Source organism: Macrotis lagotis, chromosome 5, assembly GCF_037893015.1.
Source record: "Macrotis lagotis isolate mMagLag1 chromosome 5, bilby.v1.9.chrom.fasta, whole genome shotgun sequence".
Lineage (NCBI taxonomy): Eukaryota > Metazoa > Chordata > Mammalia > Peramelemorphia > Peramelidae > Macrotis > Macrotis lagotis.
In genome coordinates, this window is record NC_133662.1 from 16,635,993 (window position 1) to 16,659,598 (window position 23,606).

Sequence of the window (23,606 nt, forward strand, 5' to 3'; positions counted from 1 at the left end):
ACACTGTCCTTGGAGTCAGGAGGACCTGAGTTCAAATTTGACCTCAGACTTAATAATTACCTAGCCATGTGATCTTGAGCAAGTCACTTAACTCCATTGCCTTGCAAATAAATAAGCAAACAAACAAACAAACAAACAAATAAATAAATAGATAGATAGATAAATAGATTTTTAAAAAGCTCTCTGCAGCCAAAACAATTCATTCCTTACCATCCCAGGCAATCTATCCCTGCATCACCAAAACCATACAGGGCAGGAGTTTGTTTTATTTATAGAAAACCCAGCCATTGCAAGAAAGATTGTAAAATGGAAACTATGGTAGAAGTGGAAAAGAAAAAGAAGAAAGCAACCCAGAGAAGAAAGAAGGATCCTCCCTGTAATCCCAATCACTCAGCATGTCTAGGCTCCAGGGAGGGGTAGTAGAAGTGATAAAAGGAGAGGGATATATAGGTCATGCCCATCATCCCCAATGACTCCCATTAAAGATGTTTCCCTGCTCATACAGAGGCAAGAGATGTCTGCTCCGGTTGACACCAGTGACACACTCTCAATTTTAAACCTTTCTGCCCCCCCTCTCTGCTAGAGTCAAGAAAGTGATTCAGTTGTGGAGATTGCTAGTGAGACCATTGCGGTTTATGAGGCAGAACTGTTCTCCCTTTTTGGAGGAATCAGTGCCTTTCTTCCTTCTGTCCTGGTCCCTGAGATCCCTAGACAGGCCATTCCATTTGACCCAGGAAGGAGCACTTTCTTATGTCCTTTATCTCCAAAACCCTCTTTAACGCCTTCTGAATATTTGACTCTTAACCAAGTTCCCTCCAGTCTGTGGGTTTCAGAAGCTATAAATTTATTCATCTCTGAGAAACAAGGGAATGTAGTTGGTGTAAATACATGCCATCCTGTCACTTACCTACCTGAGGTGTAAAGTAAGACTTTAGATCATGACTGTGCAATATATCTGGATGTTTTGCTTTCCCTGAGAGGACTTGAAGAAAATTTACTTTAAAAGCAATGGACTTTGGCTGATACCTTGATGAATCCTGCCTCAAAAATAAGGACGACATCACTACCACAACAGAAATGATTGAAGTTTCATCACTACTGTTGCTTATTCAGCAGAGCAAGTCAAACTTGAGGCAGTAGACAGCAAGCATACATTCAGGGTGGCCCATGACTTTGGGATGCTTTGGAAAGATGGAGGGCTCCCTTACTTCTTCAAGTAAGCCCATTAAAAATCAATACCATGGGGGCTGCTAGGTGGCACAGTGGACAGAGCACCAGCCCTAGAGTCAGGAGTACCTAAGTTCAAATCCAGCCTCAGACACTTAATAATTACTTAGCTGTGTGGCCTTGGACAAGCCACTTAACCCCATTGCCTTGCAAAAAAATACAAAATAAAAAACCTAAAAAAATAAAAATCAACACCAAGTTTCCCATCTATTACACTATTTACTACTTCCCCAAACCACAGCAGTAAGTAAAATTCCAGGGTACAGTCAAGAAAACAGCATTCATGCTTTGGAACTGATTTGGCTGACCAAACTAAAACCACAAACCAGGAAAGGAAGTATGCGATCTTGATAAGACTATGGGACTATGGGTCTACACAAATGGACTTCTAGTACTCCCTAAGAACTTAATCCTTCCTATGATGGAACAGCTTTCATTCATTTGGTTATTGGGCACCTAACAAGCTGGAAGAACTGGCTCTATTGGTGGGGGAGTTTTCACAGGACTGCTGTCACTGTGAGATATAGCCCAGCTGCCCCAAGTACAGTGCATCCAAGCCACTGAAGCCAGTTTGAGATCAGTTTCCTATCCCAGATGTGCCTTTTTCTATCTGATGGATAGACTTTTTCCAACCGTCATCTGTCCTAGATTACAAATATGTTCTATGTTTTCTTGTTAAGTGGAAAGAAGCCTCTGGGGCAGAAAAATCCTCTTAGGAAAAATCATTCCACTGTGGGGAGTTCCTAAAGAAATATACAGTGATAGAGATATCCATTTCATAGAAGCTTCATTATCTCCATTGTGCCTATCATAATCTTTAGATTATGCTTAGATTATACTTAGATCCAGGTCATTTGGTTCTCATGAAGTCATTTCCTATGAGATAGTAACAGGACACCCAATGCCATTGTACCCATTGGTGGGAAGCATAGCAACTGAAGGATCCCACCTGAAGTACTATATTAGGTTGGCCCAGAAAATATCAGTCTTACCAACTTGACTCACAGTCTCATTCTTTAGAAATCCCAGTCAAGAGTCATCCAACCTGGTGACTGAGTCTATTGGAAAAGAGAGCTCACTGGAGCCCTTTGAAATCCTGCTCACCAGCCCCACTGCTGCCAAGCTTTGGGGAGCAAAGTCCCGGATCCACCCAAGATACCTTTAAAGGGCAGAACTATCAACTAGGATTGTGGAGCCCACAGTTGACCTGGACTTAAAGCAGTCAACATCTAAAGTAAATTGCTTTTCCTAAGACCCACAAGATGAGAAGCAACAGATATCTGATGTAGACCACTGACCCAAGAAACCAGATGTGGACTGAGGTTTGCAGTTTTGCCATCTATGAACTAAGACTTCTTTCTCCTTGATAGTATTCATCTAGTTTTAATGATTCATAGAAGTAACAGTTTTTCCTAAAGATACTTAAACTTTAAATTGCAGTTAATGATAAGCTTTTGCTATTTAATGACAAATTCCTGGGATTATAATTTGTTTTGAGTTTTGTTTACCAGGATGGTTGTATGAATTGTCATAAAGCCAATAATAGAAAATGGCATATTGGTAGTCTGAGGACTGGTAAGGTGGATTTCTGTGCCTGGAAAAGAAAGGGTTTATAAGGATGACCTGAGATACAACTAAGGTAAATATCCTCTTGATTCTATTTCCTGTTTATGTTATTTTCTTTCTGGAAAAGGAAAATTCCCTACCTAATAAATTTTGATCATTGCCTTTAACACCCTAGGATAGCATAATTGGTTTTCAGATAAGACTCAATCAGAACTAATGAAGTTTTTCCCTTTTCACATTATAACTATGTCTCTCTTTTTTGAATAACAAATTTCAATAATCAAAAAGTTTTGAAAATCTGTCAAATCTATTAGGTAATTGACAAATTGAAATCAAATCATTACTCTATAAGGGGCTGAACCCTTAATGACCAAAAGGAGGGAAAATCAAAAGTTATGATTTTTATATTGTTTAATATATGTATAATGAATTTAATAATAATCATCTATTTTCTAGAAAACCTTTTTTTTTCACAGGCAAACTCCAACTGGAAAACAGTGAAAATAAAGTAGTAATTTGTTCTATTCATGACAAGTCCTGCATTCTTTTGTCTGTGTTAAGTGAAGTGGATCAGCCCTGTTCTGTTGTATACTGTACAACCCAAAACCATACAATCAGCCTAACTGTTCCCACAGGACTCCTACTTGGATGGTCACAAGTGATGTAATCATTGTACTGCCCTGCTTGGTGGGCTTGTCCTGAGAAGATCACCCAAGCCCCAAAAATGCATACATATATCCTCTGCCCAAATTTCTGCAAGGTGGAACTCCAAGGAATGAAGTAATCCCATGATTTGCAAATTGGATCCTTACAAAGAAAATGATTAATAAATGATTACCTTGTTACTGGTACTCTGTCTCTGACCTGCTTTTATAATCTCAATTAGTACCTAACACATGACTATCTGAAAGTTATGATTAAAAAAATCATATCCAAAAAAATCAAATTTATTTCAAGAAATTATAAAAAAGTTGCCTAGATAGCTTAGAAACAGAGGGAAAAGTAGAAATTGAAAGAATCTATCATTTGCCTCCTGAGAAAGATCCCAAAAATAAAATTCACAGATTATAGTACAAATTCAAAGAAAATACTGCAAGTAGCCAGAAATATATATATTCAAACATCATGGAGCCACAATGAGAAACACACAAAATTAAACAGAAGGCTGATAGTCTATATTTGGATTTAAGATTACAACCCAAAATAAATTACCCAGAAAAACCAACTACAACTCTACATGGCAGAAAAAGATGAACATTTAATTGAATAGAAGACTTTCAAAATTCTTAATGAAAAGAACAGATGTGACTAGAAAATTTACATTCCAATACAACAATCAAGAGAAGCATAAAAAGGTAAATTTGAATGAGAAGTTATAGAGATTTTAAAAAGGATATAAAAAGGAAGTTTTCAGAAGAAGAAATCAAAGCTATCAATAGTCATATAAAAATGCTCTAAATCACTATTGATTAGAGGAAGATATATTAAAACAATTATGGGTACCTCCTCAAACCTATAAAAATGACAAATGCTGGATGGGATAAGGGGAAAATAGATACACTATTGATAGAGCTACTCACTGGTTCAACCATTTTGGAAAGTAGTTTGGAACTATGTCCCAAAAGCTATAAAACTGTACCTACTCTTTGAATTAGAAATACTACTAGTAGTTCTATACTTCAAAGAGACTTTTAAAAAAGGAAAAAGGACTCATGTACAAAAATATTTTTGAAGTGACAAAAAATTGTAAACTTCAGGGATGTCCATCAATTGGGAAATGGTTAAACAAGTTATGGCATATGAATGTGATAGAATATTATTGTGATATAAAAAATTATGCAAGGCATAGTTTTAGAAAGATCTGGGATGACTTATATGAATTGAGGCAAAGTGAAGTGAGCAAAACCGGAAGAACAATATACACTGTAATTGTATTATTGTAAAAAAAATCATCTGTGGGAAAACTTGATAACCCTGTTCAATATTATGACCCACCACAATTCCAAAAGGCTCATAATGAAAAATACTAGCAACTTCCAGATAGAGAATCTATGAATTTAAAGTGATATTGAAAAATATTTTTCTCCCTCTCCCTCTACATGGCTAATATAGAAATTTGTTTTTCATAATTTCATATTTATAACAGATTTTATATCCCTTGTCTTTACAACAGATGAGGAAGTGGGTGGAGGAAGGAAAGAATCTGAAATTTAAAATTAAATTATTTCTTTAAAATGTAAGCATAGAGCCTGGACTCATAGTTGTCATCCAATCATGTCCAACTCTTTGGGATCCCAAGGACTAAGGTACAGCAGGCCCTTCTATCCTCCACTATTTTCCAAAGTCTGTCTAGGCTCATTTTTGTTAGTTCCATGACACTATTCATCTCATTCTCTGCCATCCTTCCTCCTTTTGCCAAAAAATATTTTCTAATATCAGGGTCTTCTTAGCATTACATAGCCAAAATATTTAAGTTTTAGCTTCAGTATTTGACCTTCCCGTAAATAGTATGAAATGTGTATTGACTAATTTGATCTCTTTACTATCCAAGGGACTCTCAAAAGTCTTCTCCATCACCACAATTTGAAATTACTGTTTCTGTGGCACTCAGCTTTCCTTATACTCCAACTCAGACACTGCTACTGCAAAAACTATAGCTTTGATTATGTGGACCTTTGTCTTTGATTTTTAGTTTGCTGTCCAGATGTGCCACAGTTTTCCTTCTAAGGCTCAAGCATTTCATAATTTCCTGGATGGAGTTACTATTTACAATAATCATAGAACCCAAGAATATAAATCCAATACTGCTTCTATTTCTTCTTCCTTTATTTGCCAGGAAGTGATGGGACCAATTGCCTAGATCTTCAGGTTTTTGTTTTTTTGGTGTTAAGCTTTGAGTCAGCTTTTACACTCTTCTCTTTCCCCATTATGAAAAGGTATCTTAATTCTTCACTTTCTTCTTCAGTGGTATCACCTGAATATCTGAAATTGTTGCTATTTCTCCTGGCAATCTTGATTCTGACTTTGTATTCATCTAGACTGGCATTATGCAAGTTAAATGATTTAAATGAATAAGGAGACAACATATAGCCTTGTCATACTCCTTTCTTAATCTTAAATCAATCAGTTATTCCATATTTGGTTCTAATCATTACTTTTTGGCCCACCTACAGATTGCGCAGCAGACAGGTAAGTTGATCTGGTACTCCCTTATCTTTGAGGACTTGCCACAGTTTGTAGTGATCCACACAGTCAACAACTTTAGTATAGTAAATGAAGCAGAAATGGAGTTTTTTCCCCTTCTGAAACTTTCTTGTTTTCTCCATAATCCGGTGAATGTTGAAAATTTGGTCTCTAGTTTCTCTGTCTCTGAAAACCAACTGCTCTAGTAATTTTCAGTTCATATATTGCTGAAATCTTACTTTCAGAATCTTAATCATAATCTTTCTGGCAGATGAAATGAGAGCAAGGGTTCAGTAATCTGAACATTCTTTTTGTTTGTTTGTTTTTGTGTTTATTTTTTTTTTGCAAGGCAATGGGGTGACCTAGGTCACACAGCTAGGTAATTAAATGCTTGAGGCTGGGTTTGAACTCAAGTCCTCCTGACTCCAGAGCCAGTGCTCTATCTACTGCACCACCTAGCTACCCTAATTTGAACATTCTTTGGCAGTACCCTTCTTTACGATTGGGATGTAAACTGATATTTTCTAATCCTGTGACCACTGCTGAATTTTCCAAATTTCCTGGCATATTGAGTGCTACACTATAACAGTATCATCTTTTAGTTTTAAATAGTTCAGCTGGAATTCCAACACCTCCACTAGCCTTATTGTTAGCAATGCTTCCTAAGGCCTATTTTTATTCTTTCTCCAGGATGTCTGACTCGAACAGTAATCACACGACCACAGTTATTAGTGATGCTAAAATCTTTCTTGTATAGTTCTTCTGTATATTCTTGCTGCCTCTTTTTAACCATTTTTATTTTTGTTAAATCCCTATTATTTTTGTCTTTTTCATGCTCAATTTTTGCAAGAAAAAAATCCCTTGATACCATTACTTTTCTTGAATTTTATAATTTTTTCCCAATTGAATCTTCTCATTTTCTTCAATTTCTCAATCCATTGTTTCCTTTTACTTCTCTAATTTGCTTATTTGAGAAAACCTACTTATTTCTCCATGCTATCTTCTGGGATTCTTCATCGGTTTGGTTTATCTTCTTATGCTGTCTGTGTTCCTTCTTCCCTCAGCTATTTGTAAAGTCTCATCAGACAATCATTTTGCTTTCTTACTTTTTTCCCTTTGGAACATTTTTTGTTATTGCTGCTGCTGCTGCTGTTGTTTTATATACAATAATGTGAACTTCTATCCATAGTTCTTCAGGAATTCTAATCCTTTAAATCTATTCATCACTTCTACTTCATATTCATAAGATATGATATTTAGGTAATACATATATGATTTAATAATTTTCTCAACTTTCTTCAATTTAAATTTGAATTTTGCAATAAAAAGTTTATCATCTGAGCCATAGTCAGCTCCAGATCTCATTTTAACTGACAATATAGAACTCATAGTTAGCACATTAAACAAATATTTGTCAGTTTAAATATTGTCGTCCCATGCTTATTGATTGTTTTTCCTATTTACTGGTACTGAATAAATGGGACTTCTACTCATAGGGGCTCTAATTCTGAACCTTCTTCCTACTCTTTCCAACTTTTTACCCTCCAGACCACTCTCCATGGTACTGAGTGATGGGAGCAGGGAGGAACAGTAGACTGACTTTTTGCTTCTGTCACTTTGCCACTCTCACTCAGTGAACTTACACTCCATCCCATTTTTATCACTCATTCCAACTCTTTGTCACAATCATCTACCAGCCTCTCATGGTCCATTTTCCCTCCTTTCTCAAGGAATTCAGTACCTTACTCTTGGTCTTCCCTGCCTTCATTCTCAGTACCTCAATATACATATTGTTGTGTCTTCAATCACACTGGTCTCCCTTTTTTTTTAACTTTCTAAATTTTCATACATTCTGTTGCTTGGCCTCAGTCATACAAAAAGGTAACAATGCTAAATTAAAGTTTGCCCTTTGTAAGTATTATCTTATTTGATCCTCATGACAACTCTGGGAGGGAGATACTGTTAATATCCCCATTTTATATAAAAGGAATTTGAGGTAGACTTGCTTAGGACCATGCAGCTAATAAGTACCTGGGGCTAGCTTTTAATTCTGGTCTTCCTAACTTCAGATTGGATTCTATCCTCTGACTATTGTCTATAATTTTTCTACTTTCATAATTTCAGTATCTGAAATTACTCTCTCAGACTTCTGCCTCTATATTATATTAAAGCCTCACTACATGATAGAATAGGTGACATTCCAAATATTTAGGAAGAGCTTTTGGTTTTTCCTCTGCTTTCTTTCTCCCGAATCTATCCCTCATCCTCACTGTAGCTTAGCTGTAACTTCCTTCATTCATCCGTGTTCTATAAATCCATTCCCTTGGTCTGGATACTAGTTCCTCCCTTCACAATCTTGGCTAACCAGTTCAGTAACAATATCAACTTAATTACTTTGAATTTCATTGATCCTCTCTGTCCTATAGCCAATTATACCCAACCAAATCTCAACCTGCCATCATCCATCTTCTCCACTCCTATTCAAATGGTACTGGAGCCAGTATAAATCTATGCTATCTAATCTCAACTAGGCCCTCACTGCTGTACACAATTGTTTTATTCTTCCACAATTGATTCTCTATCACACATTTCCTAGTTATTTCAAACATTTCCTCACTACACAACCACTATTTACTCAACCACCCACCAATCCCTTTACCTCAAGTTAAGGACCTTGCCTCCAATTTTACTGACTGTGTGGGGGTGGGGATAAGGAAGGTCAACTCTCAGGAGCTCTCTCTTTTCTCCTATTCCACACATCAAAATCCCTCTTCAATATCACCCCTTTACCCCACCCTTTCTTTTCTCGTTTTTTCCAATTTCTGATGAAGAAGTGGACCTTTTCTTTGATAAGATTATTTTACTTGTGCTTCCCCAGTAGTTATTCTTTTACCTTCAATATCTCTTTTTTCCATGGTTCCTGCTCTAGCATCCGCAAATAGTCCAAAGACTTTCCCATCCTTTGAAAAACTTTTCCCTTGGCCCTGACATCCTTTCAAGTTATTGTCCTATAATACTTTTCCTTTTCACAATAAAACACTTCCTCCATGCCTAGAATGTCCTCTTTCCTTATTACCATCTCCATGCTTCCCTGACTTCCTTCAAACAATGCCAACTAAAATCTCACCTTCTATAGGAAAGCTTTTCTGGTCCTTTGTAATTCTAATAATTCCTTTGCTTGATTATTTCCAATTTATCCTGTATATAGGTTTGTACATTTATGTCTGAATGTTTTCTTCTATTAGACTGTAAACTCTTTTTTTTGGTTTTTTCAAGGCAATGGGGTTAAGTGACTTGCTCACAGTTAGTGAGTATCAAGTATCAGAGGTCAGACTTGAACTCAAGTCCTCCTGATTTCCAGGGCCAGTGTTCTATCCATTGTGCCACCTAGCTAACCCTAGACTGTTAGCTCTTTAAAAGCAAGGACAATCTTTAGACTTTGTCCCAGTGTTTAACACAGTTTCTGCCATGTAGTAGGCATTTAAATGCTTATTGACTGACTGACTTACCTGTCACTCTCTTACAGTCTCACTTTCAACCTCATCTCTCAACTGAAAGCGTTCTCATCAAGTTTACAAATGATTTTTAACAGTCAAATTCAATAATCATTTCTCAGCTTTCATTATAGCCTCTGAACTTTTTAAAGCTTTCAATCAACCAAATCTCCTGGATTCTCATTCCTCCTGTGGATGCCATGACATTGGTCATTCTTGGTTCTCCTCCCAACCTACCTAGCCATTCCATCTCAGTTTCCTTTGCTGGAGTGGCATTCTTTTCCCAAACACTAAATATGGGCATATCTAAGGCTCTTATACCCCTTACTCATCAATTCCTATACTCTTCTCCTTGATAATCTCAGCAGTTCCCATGGATTCAATAATTAACTATGCCAAGACTAAAATCTAGGTCCATCTCCAATGATTCTGATTCATATCTGACCATTGCACCCAAATGGCTCTAGAGGAGAAAGTGAGACTGGTAACTTTTATGTAGCACTCCCTCCCTCAAATCAAATTCACATGTATATCATGGCATCACCTCCCTGATATCACAGTTTTCTATGAGATAAAGGACAAACAACAATCACCATAACTACCATGCCAATGACTTCCAAACCTAGATTTCCAGTTCAGTGTTATATTCATATACATATGAATATACACATGGATATGAAACTTAACATGCCCAAAATAAAATTCATTTTTGCCCCAAAGTCATCTCTTCTCCATATGTGGAGGGGAGGACAGGAAAGAAGGAAAGCAACATTATTCTAGTCAGGCTCAAAAATTTATTTCCTTGACTAATCTGTCCCTCTCTTCTCCCATACCTGATCAGTCAATAAGTCTCATAGATTCTACCTCTGCAACATTTCTTACATGGATCCCCTTTTCTCCACACATACAGCCACTACCACTTTCTAAATGATCCCTTTATTTTGAATCTACACAACCATCCACTCCTATTTTTTCCAATCTATCCTCTAAATTCATATTTTAGCAACACAGATCTGATTTTGACTCTCCATTACCAACATATAGCTTCCTTTAGAGCACAGATAAGGTACCACTTTGTACATGAAATTTTTTCTATTACCACAATAGTTAGTAACTAAGTAAGAAAAGTAAGAATTTTCTCCCTCTTGAAATTACTTTGTATTTACTTAACTGTGTACATGTTATCATGTACTCGTACTCCTTAAGGATAACATGTGCTCCTTGAAGGCAGAAAGTTTCATTTTTATCTTTGCATCAAATATCAAGCACAATGCATTACACATAGTAGGAACTTAAATGGATAAATTGAGGAAAGAGGTAGAAGGGATGTTAGTGATGCTCAAAAAGTACTCTTCCTCACCTTGAGACTCTCTCTCTTCCCTATCTAAGAAAAACACAAATAGAAATAAACACACTTTTTAAAAAAATCATAAATGTTAAATGAAATTAATTAAAAAAAGAAAAGAGGAAGAATTCCTTAACTCAATGATTCCATCTCTTCCTTGTTATCAGCAAAGGGCTAGGAACATATAGTAGATTAGGGCTTAGTTTGGAGAAGGAAAACATATGTGATCTGTTCTGATTTCACTGCAATAAACTTCCTGAGGCCTCACAAGATCAGAGTCCAAAACCCCTTTAGACCATAAGACTATTAAAGGGATATATAGGCAGTGTGCCAAGGAGCCTATCTATCAGTCCCTGGATAAATAGGGCCTCTTGTCAGAGTGATAAAATAAGTTTTGAGTCAGAGAATTAGAGTTTGAATCTTGGTTCCTGCTACTTAGATCTGTGAGATATTGGGCAAATCACTTCCCCTTCTTTTTTTTAGGTTTTTGCAAGGCAAATGGGGTTAAGTGGCTTGTCCAAGGCCACACAGCTAGGTACTTATTAATTGTCTGAGACCAGATTTGAACCCAGGTACTCCTGACTCCAAGGCCGGTGCTTTATCCACTATACCACCTAGCCGCCCCTATCACTTCCCCTTCTAAGCCTCAATTCCTTCATCTATTATGTGATAGGATTGTACTTCTATTAGGGTTGATTTCAAACCATCTAAATTACATGATATTTTTGTGATTCTCCACTATCTCCTTCCCTCCTCCCTTAAAAAAAGCCTGTTTGAAGGTGGGATGGGAGTCATCCCATCTATTCCCCTATACATCCTAGTCCAGAAATTTTAAGGTTGCATACATACCACTGCCACCACCATGGACAAAATGTCATTCTCTCCTCATTTCAATCCTTGAGAAATTACTTAGTTCCAACTAAATATGTAATCTTTAGATCTGGATAAAAACCTCTGGTCAGAGGATATACAAGCATCCAAAATTCATTTTGTAAACTTTCTTATTCTCATCTAGTCTCAAAGACCCAAATCCTACAATTCAATCTGAGTTGTAAATTCCACCCATCCTTACCAGACAGGTTGAGGATTGATTTGAATTTTCCTTACTACTTTTTACCTAGTCTCTCCTCCTAAGATATTGTGACCTAGTAAACAGAGAGACAGCTTCAAATTCAGAAAAAACCTGGTTGCAAGTCCTGAATGTGCATATTCTGGAATCTCAAAGATTATTTGTAGCCAAAGTACTAACTTGCATTGAAAGAGGGGGGCTTTTTCACCTAGAAGTTTGATATAGTAATGAAATTTCAGGTCCAGTCCCTCTCTATTTCCCACCACCCCATAGCAATTTACCTAGAAGACCCTTCATAACATACTGCTGTACACTTGCAAGTCTCTCTTTGCCTTTGCCATCACTTTTCTTTGATTAGGCACTTCTACTGATTAGACACCCCTCATGATTTCTAATCCAAGGCCTATAACCTTACCTTAGAAAAAATGCCCAGTCTGTAAGATGACAAAATAATATGTAGTAGGCTTCATGCTGTCAGTGAACACTTTGCAGGAAAGAAATTTCTGGTCGTGTGTCCTCACCCAATCCCTTTCAGCCTTTGCTCTTCTAATCTCCTGTCACTCTTTCTGGGTCCCTCTAGTCACCTACTGCTTGTTGAACCCATCTCACATTTTCATCAGTCATATTTGCCCCATACTTACCTAATTGTTTGAAGACCTGCATTCACCTGGATCTCCAAGGAGTCAGAGCAAAGGAATGGTTATAAGAAAAGCAAGAATGGAATGAGGCAGGGAAGGGGAATCTAGACAGAGGGTGTGGCCTTAGGCTTCCTGGAAGTCTCTGGATACTCCTCCATAACTCCTTAAAAGGAAAGTGGGAACAAGTCTTTTTTTTTTTTTTTTTTAAGGAAAATGGACAGTCTCAGAGTTCGGTGAACATTCAAGCAGGGAGATTCAAGGGAGATTCAAGGGATAGCCTGGGATGCCAGAAACTCATGGTCTTGCCTGTCCACATAAACTCGGGTGGTTGGTTGTTGGAGGAGGGAGAGGAAAGACAAGAAATCTCCTCAGGTGAACCAGTTCAAGACTTTGCCCTTCTGCCCCCTCTAGTGGTCCACATTAAATAATAGTCTCACATGTATCTCACTGCTTTTTTGACAATCTAAAATGCCAGAGGGTACATGTGGTCTATACCCACGATCTTGTAAAAGAAGCTTAGGTCCTTTAACACTTTTGAGGTTGGAACTGGAATGCTCAGATACCTTGATCTGTTGGAATTGGGGATATTTTGGAGAGGTAATAGAATATCACTCAGAGCTAGAAGGGACTTTTGAATTTATTCAATACAATTTCCTCCTTTTACAGATGAAAAAACTAAGGAAGAAAATAAGTTTTAATAAACAATTCCTATGTGTCAGATACCATCCTAAATCTTTAATATTTTCATCCTCACAACAACCCTGAGAAATTAGGTGTTACTATTATCGCCCTTTCATAGTTGCGGAAACTAAGGAAGTTCCAGATTTGCCCAGTGTCATATGGCTGGTAGTATGAGGTCAAATTTGAACTCAGGTCTTCTAGACACTAGGCCCAGTGTTCTATTCATTGTTCCACCAAGCTACTTGATACCCAGAGAGACCAGTCAACTTATCTAAATTCTCATAGATGTATGTGTATTCAAGCTAAGATTTGAGCCCGGGTCTTTCTATTCTAAAGCTATCACTCTTTTCACTGCACCACTGGTCTTCATCTTCTGACTGGATTCTAATTGAGGAGTCTTCTCAATTCCCCAGCTGTCACCCCCCTTAAGTAGGAAATTGCACTTCCTCTTCTAACTTCAGTTAATAATTCTCCTGTCTTCTGACACACCTGCCTGTCTCACTACCCTCTTTTCCCTTCTACCCCCCCCCAACCTAACCCAGAATTAAAAGTCAGAATATACTCCCCAATCCCATATATGGAAGGAACCCTGAAGGATGTGATAAAGGAGTTAGTGAGACCAAGTCTTGTAGTTGGTTGGGGGGGGGGGGTCAGAGAATCAGACTTCAGGGTATCTTCTGGCTAAGAAGGAGGAAGATGTAGGGGACAAAGTTCTCTGCTTTAGTCAGTCAATAAGTGAGTTTCCTTCCTGTCTTACTAAACTCCTAGTCATTAGAGAAACACTCATCATTCTAACCAACAATTTAGGACCTGACCACCTGGATTCCAGTTTAAAAAGTAGAATTAAAAATAACTGCTTATCTTTCTAAATTTTTTCATGTAAGACAAAGCAGTCCCAATCCTAGAACTTCTTAATCCTTATATCTTGTCAATCTGATATAATTTCCACCTACAGGAATGCTATCAGGGCTAACTGTGATCAGACAATAATAAAACTGCCTGAGAACACAAAATTCAGGATCCGTGGAGACAGAAAGGGGCAACTACTGGGAGCTTCTAAAGGGCTCTCCTATCCTTCCATAAGAAGTCTCCCTAATGGGATTTCAGAAAAGAAGGACTTTCATGAAGTGATGCTGAGTGAGATGAACAGACTAAAACAATAAACACCTTAGCAACATGGGGTGATCCACCTTGATGGACATGCTCACTCCATCAATGCCAATGATTAAGGATAATTTTAGGGGATCTGTGATAGCGAATACCATCTGTATCCAGAGAAGGAATTGTAGAGTTTAAACACAGACCAAAGATGATTATCTTAAATTTTTTAAAAGTTGTCATATATTATATAATTTTGCCATCCCTAATATTTTCTTTCTCCCTTATTGATATGTTTTTTTTTCTCTCAACACATTCAATTTTGATCTATACATATCTTGGAAACAAATGCTGCAATTTATAGAGGAGCAATCTACTCTAGTAAACAGACAAAAACAAGCAGGGGACACTTGAAACCAACTGTGTTAAGACCTGGTTAGATGAATTGTGTATGAGTTTTTGAGTCAGTTTAAATTCAATGTTCAATATGTGAGGGCAGAATGAGACTGAGGGCTTGGGCTAGGGCAATATGAATGATCTCGAACATGCACAGATTGCTTTCTGTTGGGGGGAAGGGGGAAGGAAGAGAGGGAGGGGGGAATATAAAATTAAAAACTTTGCAAAAAATGATTGGTAGAAACTATTATTGTATATAACTGGGAAACAAACAAAATATTTATATAATTAAAAAAAGAAGGCTCCCTAAAGAGAATGAAATGGTCAGCAGGGGAAGAGTTCAAGATTTAAGGAAATCTGAGTGAGGGGAGCTTGAGGGCATTGGAACAAAGAGTGAAAATGACTACCAATTCAGACACCTCCTCACTGGTACTCCTATGACTGCTTCTCTTTACCCTGGATATCTAGGAAAGGGAGGCAGTAAGCCCCACCCTACTTCCTCACACCCCATCTTCATGTTCTTCTCTACTTCTCCTACATAACTCTTCAGGCACAGCATCAAGGGAGTCAACTGACTGCGGTAAGGAGAGGAGGGCATATTCTGTGTGGAGATGGCATTAGAGTGCAGAGAATGAAGAGAAAGAAAGAGAAAGATATGGCCACTGGTACTTTAGAATAGACATAAAGAAAGAGGTGCAGTCTGCAAGACTGTTAGTGTCAGGCTTCCAGAAAGATAATAATAGTAATAATTCACATTTATACAGCACTTTAAACCTGCTAGATGGTGAACTTTTTGAGGGAGGGGGCTTTTGTCTTTCTTTGGTGCTTAACAAAGAACATGCATCAGATTAGGGAATTAATAAACTCTTGTTGACTATCTGGCTTGAAGGTTTGCAAAGCGTTTTATATGTTACCTCATTTGATTCTCACAAAATAATTCTGTAAAGTAAGAGCTGTTATTACCTGCAATTTATAGAGGAGAAATCTACTCTAGTAAACAGACAAAAACAAGCAGGGGACACTTGAAACCAACTGTGTTAAGACCTGGTTAGATGAATTGTGTATGAGTTTTTGAGTCAGTTTAAATTCAATGTTCAATATGTGAGAGCAGAATGAGACTGAGGGATTGGGCTAGGGCAATATGAATTATCTTGAACATGCACATTTCATGCAAATTTTAGCACAAAATGGACCTGCAGTCCAGAAGACTTATGTTTGAATCCTGCATCATACTCTTACTAGCCTAGTGATCTTGGGTTTGGACTTTTTTTTCCACCAAGGAACTTCCAATATTCTGGATTTGGGGTCTTTTCCTTACTCTTTGTTTTGGGGGGATTTGGGGGGGAGGGGAGTTGCAAGGCCACACAGCTAATATCAAGTGTCTGAACTAACATTTGAACTCAGGTCTTCCTGACTTCAGGGCCAGTGCTCTACTCACTTCCTCTTTGGAGGTAGGGAAATTTAGGAGGTGGGGAATCTCCAGCCTCTGAATTCTCAGATGCTAGATGAAACTCAACTTCTCCTTAGAGAAGGAAGTAAATAGACTACAAGCAGCTGAGTTTGAATTTGGGCGGGAAGCAATTAGTAACTCCTGGCTGAGATCCTGAAGCAGGATGCCTGTGAAAGGTAGATAACTCTAGAACTTGAGTTGGGAAGAGCAGATATTTACTAATAGCCTAATAGTTCCTGGAGTTGGCCAGATCCTTCAACAAGAGATTGAAATGTAGACAAGGGATAGAGGCAAGGGAACTCATAGGATTTCTTACTGGAAGATATCATAGTTCAACCACATCATTTTACTGAGGAAGAATTGAAACCCACAGAAGACCTTAGAGAAGTCATTTGTCTAACATGGTAGCTAGGGAGCTCAGAGAGTAAAATGCTGCACCTGGATACATGGAGTCCAGATCTGACTTCAAACACTTACCAGCAGTATGATCCTGGGTAAGTCATTTAAAGGCCATCTGCCTCAATTTCCTCAATTGCAAGTGGAGATAATAGCATCTACCTCCCAGGGTTGTTGTGAGGATTAAATGAGATCATATTTGTAAAGAGTTTTGCACAGTGTTTACTTTTTTTTCTAAGTAGGCATATAAACTTGTCTTCCTCCTCCCTACCTAGATACTACTCAGTAGCAGAGGAGGATTCAAACTAAGGTATTTTGGTGTCTTTTTCTCCATTACATCATATCCATCATGCCTCTAATTCAGTTCAGATGTGCTTTTTTCATTTCAATTCAATGAGAGTCCTCCATGTATCCAGCCTTCTGTCAAGTGCTTTGAGAGATATGAAAGACTCAATCTCAGAGGGTTCACAGTCTTGTTAGGGAAAAAAAGAACAGCATACATTAAACAATCAAGGCTGTCTATGCACACTAAATGCTCAATGAGTGGAAGGGACAGTAATTGTGGTCAGAAAAATCAGAGTTCACTCTATGAACCACAACTGTACCAGAAGTTTCAGGGATGATTTGGGCCTAAAGTTGGGTCCTCAGTTTTTTTCACAGGGTTAAGAAAAACAGAAAAATGAACTAGATGATTTAAGGTTGTAATATTTTATATGTCAACTCACTTGATCCTTACAACAACTCTGTGATATAGGCACTATTGCTATCCTTGTTTTACAGATAAGGAAACTGAGGCTGCTCCCAGTGACTTATCCAGAGTCATATGACCTAGTAAGTAAATTAATCATGATTTAAGTACAAGTCCAACACCCTAGATACTTTGTTCTAGGAGTAATTGAACTAGTATATGATTAAGACAGTTTTGGGAAGGGAGCAAAGAGCTGGTAGGACTTAGTATCATATTAATCATTGGCATCTCCTCTCCTTCCTCAGGTTCAGCCCCTCTGACAATGTGGCCTCAAAGCACCTTCTTCATGGCCTTACCCCACGTGGGGCCTATTGTGGGCTGGCTGTTAGCTCGACAGCACATGCCCACCTGGTATGAGACCCTGAAAAAGCCACCCTGGTGGCCACCCAACAAGCTCTTCTTAATTTTGTGGACTGCCATCTACTCCACTATGGGGTGAGGCCCAACATACAGTCCTGTCCCCAACTCCCAATGTTTTCTAGGGATAGAATAAGAATAAAGTACCTGTGAGCCCATAATTTTTGCATCAAGCTCTACTCTAGAGATATGGGCTGCGGAGAGAAGGGGAGACAAAAATGGAATAAGTATTCATAAAATAACTAATATGAGTCAGGTTAATATGTTTAGTGATTTTTCTAATTTTATTTCATTTACTATTCCCAACAAACTTATGAGGCAGATACTATTATTATCCCTGTTTTACAGCTAAGGAAATTGAAGTTAAGGGACTTGCCCAAGGTCATAAATATAGTCTAAGGTCAAATTTGAACACAGGTATACCTGATTCCAGGCATTCTCTATCCACTGAGTCACCAGTTATCTGGTTCCTACCCCTATTTCTTTCTTTTATCAAAGATAAATTTAAGTCTCTGAAACTTTCCTGAGACCTATGTCTGTTCCACTAGGGCTGTTTCTAGCCCTAGCCCATCCATTTTAAATTATTTCCAGTTCTTATCTAGGCAGCACAATGGATAGAGAGCTATTCCAGGAAATCAGGAAGACTTCTTCCTGAGTTCAAATCCATCCTCAGATACTTACTAGCTGCGGGAACTTTGGCAAGTCACTTAATTCTGTTTTCTCATTTCCTAGGTGGTTCAGTGTAGTCAGGAGGACAGAAGTTTGAATTCGACCTCAGACACTTTTTTCTTACTAGCTGTTTGATCTTGGACAAGTCACTTAACCCTAATTGCCTCACATCTGAGGCCATTTCCAGTTGTCCTGATTCATATCTGGCCCCTGGACCCAGATGACTCTGGAGAAGAAAGTGAGGCTAGTGATTTAGCAGAGCATCCCCTCCCTCAAATCCAATTTATGTGCTTGTCATGGCATCACCTCCTTGATGTTGTTGTCTTTATCAATAAAGAAGGACAACCATTACTATTAAAATGAGTTGGAGAAGAAAATGGCAAACCATCCTACTGAAGAGTAGGACCCCTACTCAATCACAATGTTTAAATGAAGAAAGGCAGTCAAGAATCTGCACAAGTGCAGTATTTTATGCCTGCAATCTTGACTGCATTTTAACCAAGAGACACACACAAATTCAATGACATATAATCTTTTCTACACAGGTATATTTTTCTACAAATAGTTCTAAAATATCAACAAAGAAAGGAGCTACTACTGACTGGTACAATGAGCCTTACAAGTGAATCCTAAAAAACATCTTCCTGGATACCACATAATATCAACTATTATGCTCCATGTTAATGAGAACACATTTTTAAATGACAGAAAGTTCTTAAAATCACAAACTTCAAGCATAATTGCTCATGTTTAAAAAGTACCTGAGTCAGTAGTACTCATATTACAAAATCAAAGATCCTAAGACTTGGAGGGGACCTGAAAACAAAGTTTTAAAAGCCAAAAGTAACATTAAAACATAAAATATTCAATCAGGAGGGAACTTTTTATCCAATTGTCCCCATTTAAAAACAAATACTCTGATGCCTAGAAAGAAGTGCTTTGCCCTGGTATTCATAAATAATTGTTGTAAATAATGAATTATATACATATATACACATTCTAATATTATATGAAATAACAATACTTGAACCACCTGCCTCATAGAACTGTTGTAAGGAAAGCATTTTGTGAACCTTAACATGCTATTAGAAATGTTAAGTATTATCAGGTCCCCAGTTTCTTCTCCTGGGAGTTTTCCCTCAGGTCTGTTCTTTGACACTTATACCCCCTGCTTCCTCTAGTCCTAAGGTTGCCCTATGCCCAGCCCTACAATGACCCCTTCCCTATTCCTGCTCTCTTCCCATTCTATCCATTGTCAATTCCCTCCAGACCTTCCCTAATGAGGTATATTATTTACTTTCTCCCCAAAGATATGCCTCCTATCTGGTGTGGAAGGATCTGGGTGGACGCTTTGGTCGTCCTGTGACCCTGCCCCTTGGTCTCTATGCTATCCAACTTGTCCTCAACTGGATCATACTGCTCCTCTTTTTTGGAGCCCACAACCTTGGTCTGGTAAGAGTGAAAATATTCAGGAATGTGGTTGGGTGTGTACACTGATGGGGTGGGGAGTATCCCAGAAATAGGAGAGGGAAAAGAAATAGTACTTAAGATCCGTAAAGGAGATAATTCATTCATTCAGTGAGTATTTATTGAGGAAGTCCAAAAATATAGTCTGTGGAACAAGGTAGGAGGTGGGAAGGTAGAAAGGGAGTCAATGGAGAAGGAAAAATATTTCTGATATGAAGGTTCTCCCCACCATTCCCCTGACCTAATTGTGCCTCCATCCCACTCTCCCATCATTTCATTATCCATCCCTCTCTCTCCAGGCCCTTTGCCACCTGCTTCTGCTCTATGGACTGGTGCTGGGTATGGCATTGAGCTGGCACTACATCAATGGCTTAGCTGTCCTTCTTCTGCTGCCCTACCTGGCCTGGCTGACACTGACCATTTCATTGGCCTATCGTCTCTGGATAGACAACTCCAGTTCAAAACCACAGCTTTCCTCCCAATCCCAGATTCAGGCTATGGGAGAGAAGATAGACTGAGACAGGGAAAGTACAGAAGGGAGAATTTGAAGAGGGAAAAAGGGGAAGGTATATTAAAGGTTGAGGGTGAAAAAGTTAAGGGAAGTGATTGAGAAATGAAGGAGGGCAGAAAGAGCAGGAACAAGGAATTCCCAAACAGCCTCTGATCAATATTCCCATCTCCTTCCTAATAAGTTGCACTGTTCTTGAACCTCCTACCTAATCCTAAACTGACCCATTTTTTCTTTGTAATCACTTGCCTATTAAAATAAAGGCCTTTTATTTAATTAAATGTGTATTTTAAAAAATAAAAATGTTATTAGTTAAGAGTATGTGATGACATTCAATTTGGATCAATATATACCATGGAAACAATGTAAAGACTGGCAAATTGCCTGGGGGGAGGGAAGTAAGATTGGGGGAAAATTTGTAAAACTCAAAATAAATAAAATCTTTATAATTCAAAAAAAAGAGTGTGATGAATCTTGTATATAAATGTGTCTATTTGAAAGCCTCAATATTGATGCACATAAATGAATAAGTATAAATAAATAAATTATATATATATATATATATATATATATATATATATAATAAAATAATAGTAATAGTGAGAGGCATTGGGGTTTATGGCCTTGAAGTCAGGAAGAAGTGGCCAGGTCCCCATTTCTTATATAATCTAGATATGCGACTTTGGGGTATATGGGGTATTCAGGGAAGGCTAGCACTTATATGGTGAGACTTGCATGATCCCTTTTCTGTGCTGCTCATCTTCCTTTGGCATCTACTTCACACTCAATTCTCTCCTGTGACTCTAAGAAGCTATGTGGAATGTACAGTGGTCACACCTAGTAAAACCTCCTCAAGCAGATGGACTAAACAAGATTGAAGGTAACCAACAGGACTCAAGCCTGTCAATGAGATAGGGGAATATCTACCTCATGCGTGTGAAGACTTTACCCAGCAGAATGGATGGATGAGAACAATTTGACCCAATAGCCATGAAGACAGATGAAACAGGTCCTGTTTTAGCTTATCAACTGCATCCTGGGCCATCCCCAGTCATCTTGACTTTTATCTTGCCACTAGACTTCTATGACTCTGGGAAAGAGAGTGAGGCTGAGGATTTTGTGCAATTCAGCTTCACAGAAATCCAATTCACAAGCAAGTCAAGACATCATTGATCCTCTTCAAAAAAAAATTAACAACAGTAAGTTACCTTAGGTAAGTCACATAAGTTCTTAGTATCCCAAGCAAATCTTACTAGGAGCACCCTATGAGAATGAAATTATAGTTCATTATTTTCAAAACTTTTGCTCTAAGCAGGGATTATCAAGTCCACCTTTTTTTCACATAAGGAAAGCAGATTCAGAAAAAAAATGACTTGTGCAAATAGACACCCAGTAAGGGGGTAGATTTGGGATTCAAATCTAGTTATATTTGTGAATGAATGGATGAATGAATGAATGAATGAACAAATGCATTTTTAAAGTACTATGTATAAAGTACTGAGCTAAGCCTCAGGGATCTAAGAAGAAAAGACAAACCTTGTTCTTAAGGAGCTCAAATTCTAATCTGGGAGACAACAAATTTAAGTGGTTTTAGCTGAAAGTCAGATGGAACCAATGGTCCTTATCAAAGCAGTTGGCAATGTATCTATCTTCTTTAAAGTAATTTCCACTAATAAAAAAAGTCTATTTCTGATATTGGACATAGATCAAAGTCAAAACTGTGGTGGCAAGAACTTTTTTTAAGTCTATTCAGGAGCTCTGTCTGCCAAGGAGCATGGTGAGTGTGAGGAAGAAAGGGAACTAAAGAGCCCAAAGAAGCAATTGCCATGTTTCATCTCTCCATGACTACTCACAAACTCTAGGAATAAGATCAATAGTCTAGGGAAAGCAGGATATTCTTAATCTCAGGGCTCTTCAGCTCAGAATCATGGGCTGTCTCCTTCTTAGTCTGGAACAGTAGTTGAGGTGGTTTGACTCAACACTATCACAAAAGCTGGGAGGAAACTTAGAAACTATCTAATACAAGTTCTTTCAAGATCTTTTGACTCCAAGGCCAGTCATCTTTTTACTCTAGGTAGATCTGTGGAACCCCAGGTCCCATGCCTCCTCCCATAAAGTTTTAAGGTTGACAATTTCTGTGTCTGCCCCCAAGGCTCTCCCTTAGGCTAGTCTCTCTTTCACTCTTTGTGGTTTGATGATAAGAACCTGGCTTTGGAAATCAGAGGACCTGGTTATAAATTCAGGCTCTACCCATATGTGACCTTGATTAATTTTCATCATTTATGAAACAAAGGGAATGAATTAAATGATTTTTAAATTCCTTCTCAGCTTTAAATCTACAATTCTATGATCTCATCATCTTGCTCTTTTTTTTCTTCCTTATACACTATTCAAAATTCAGTTGTTGAGAAGCTGTTTGAATTCCTTCTACAATCATGAAGGGTTAGATCTTAAATATTTATATATATATATATATATATATATATATATATATATATATATATATACATATACACTATAATTGGTTGGACCTTTATTCATTCTATTGGCTCACTGGTTGAGATGACAGAGTTGAAATACTCCTTGCTTCTTACTGTATAAATATCTCCTTATCATCCACATCATGAAAAAAATCCTCATTTGATTTTTCTATCCCTGCTAACTAGGGTCCTATATCTCTCCTGCCCTTTGTAACTAAACTCAAAAAGATTGTCTATGACAGAGGCCTCTACTTTCTCTTCTCTTGCTCTGTTCTTATTGCAAGCTGGCTTCCAACCTTATCATTCCTCTGAAACTGTTCTCTCCAGTTACTAATTACCTCTTAACTGCCAAATCCAATGGCCTTTTCTCAATCTTCATTCTCCTTGACCTCTCTGCAGCCTTTGATACTTGATCACTCTTTCCTCCCCATACTCTCTTCTCTCTAGATGTGCAGGACACCACTCTCTCCTAATTTTTCTTCTACCTATCTGATCAGTTCTTCTTTACCACCTTCTCCAGGGTTCTATCTTGGGCCCTTTTGTCTTCTGTCTATAAACTACTTCATTGGTGATCTTTTCAGATTCCATGGATTCAACCTCTATGCTGCTGATTCTCAAAATCTTCCTTTTCTGCTCTACTCTCTCTACTGATCTCTAATATCACATCTCCAACTACCTTTCAAAGATCTTAAACTAGATGTCCAGAAAACATCTTAAATTCTTTATGTCCCAACTGAATTCATTATCTCTTCTAAACCCTTTCCTACTCCTCTCTTCTTTGTTACTGAAGAAAGCAACACCATCCTTTCAGTTCCTCAAGTTAAAAACCTAGGA

At 37.9% G+C, this 23,606-nt stretch overlaps 2 protein-coding genes across 6 annotated transcripts in view; one reads left to right on the top strand and one right to left on the bottom strand.

The window, feature by feature from the left end:
* UNC5CL (unc-5 family C-terminal like) overlaps positions 1–12,596 on the bottom strand; it is a 33,726-nt gene extending 21,130 nt beyond the window's left edge. For both annotated transcript variants that reach the window (XM_074190156.1, XM_074190155.1), the window contains exon 1: positions 12,526–12,596. The gene's annotated coding sequence lies outside the window, so the exon portion shown is untranslated. The remainder of the gene's footprint in view (positions 1–12,525) is intronic.
* Positions 12,597–15,182: 2,586 nt separating this feature from the next.
* TSPO2 (translocator protein 2) lies at positions 15,183–20,752 on the top strand. Of its 4 annotated transcripts, XM_074236865.1 has the most exons (6): positions 15,229–15,277; positions 16,819–16,853; positions 17,324–17,374; positions 17,537–17,726; positions 19,628–19,769; positions 20,084–20,752. In XM_074236865.1, the coding sequence occupies exons 4-6, from the start codon at positions 17,554–17,556 to the stop codon at positions 20,300–20,302; spliced, it is 534 nt and encodes a 177-aa protein (XP_074092966.1). In that variant the 5' UTR covers positions 15,229–15,277; positions 16,819–16,853; positions 17,324–17,374; positions 17,537–17,553; the 3' UTR covers positions 20,303–20,752. The 4 variants fall into 4 exon arrangements, with proteins under 4 accessions (XP_074092965.1, XP_074092968.1, XP_074092966.1 ...); XM_074236864.1 differs by lacking the exon at positions 16,819–16,853 and having other exon boundaries at positions 15,183–15,277; XM_074236866.1 differs by lacking the exons at positions 15,229–15,277; positions 16,819–16,853 and adding an exon at positions 16,099–16,641.
* The last annotated feature ends 2,854 nt before the right edge of the window (positions 20,753–23,606 follow it).

What these genes read in the sequence shown, in the direction of transcription:
- TSPO2 (XM_074236864.1), top strand. Translation starts at nt 17,554, where the DNA reads ATGTGGCCTCAAAGCACCTTCTTCATGGCCTTACCCCACGTGGGGCCT. An exon ending in GCCATCTACTCCACTATGGG is followed by an intron (nt 17,727 to 19,627) that starts GTGAGGCCCAAC and finishes TTCTCCCCAAAG; the next exon opens with ATATGCCTCCTATCTGGTGT. An exon ending in GAGCCCACAACCTTGGTCTG is followed by an intron (nt 19,770 to 20,083) that starts GTAAGAGTGAAA and finishes CTCTCTCTCCAG; the next exon opens with GCCCTTTGCCACCTGCTTCT.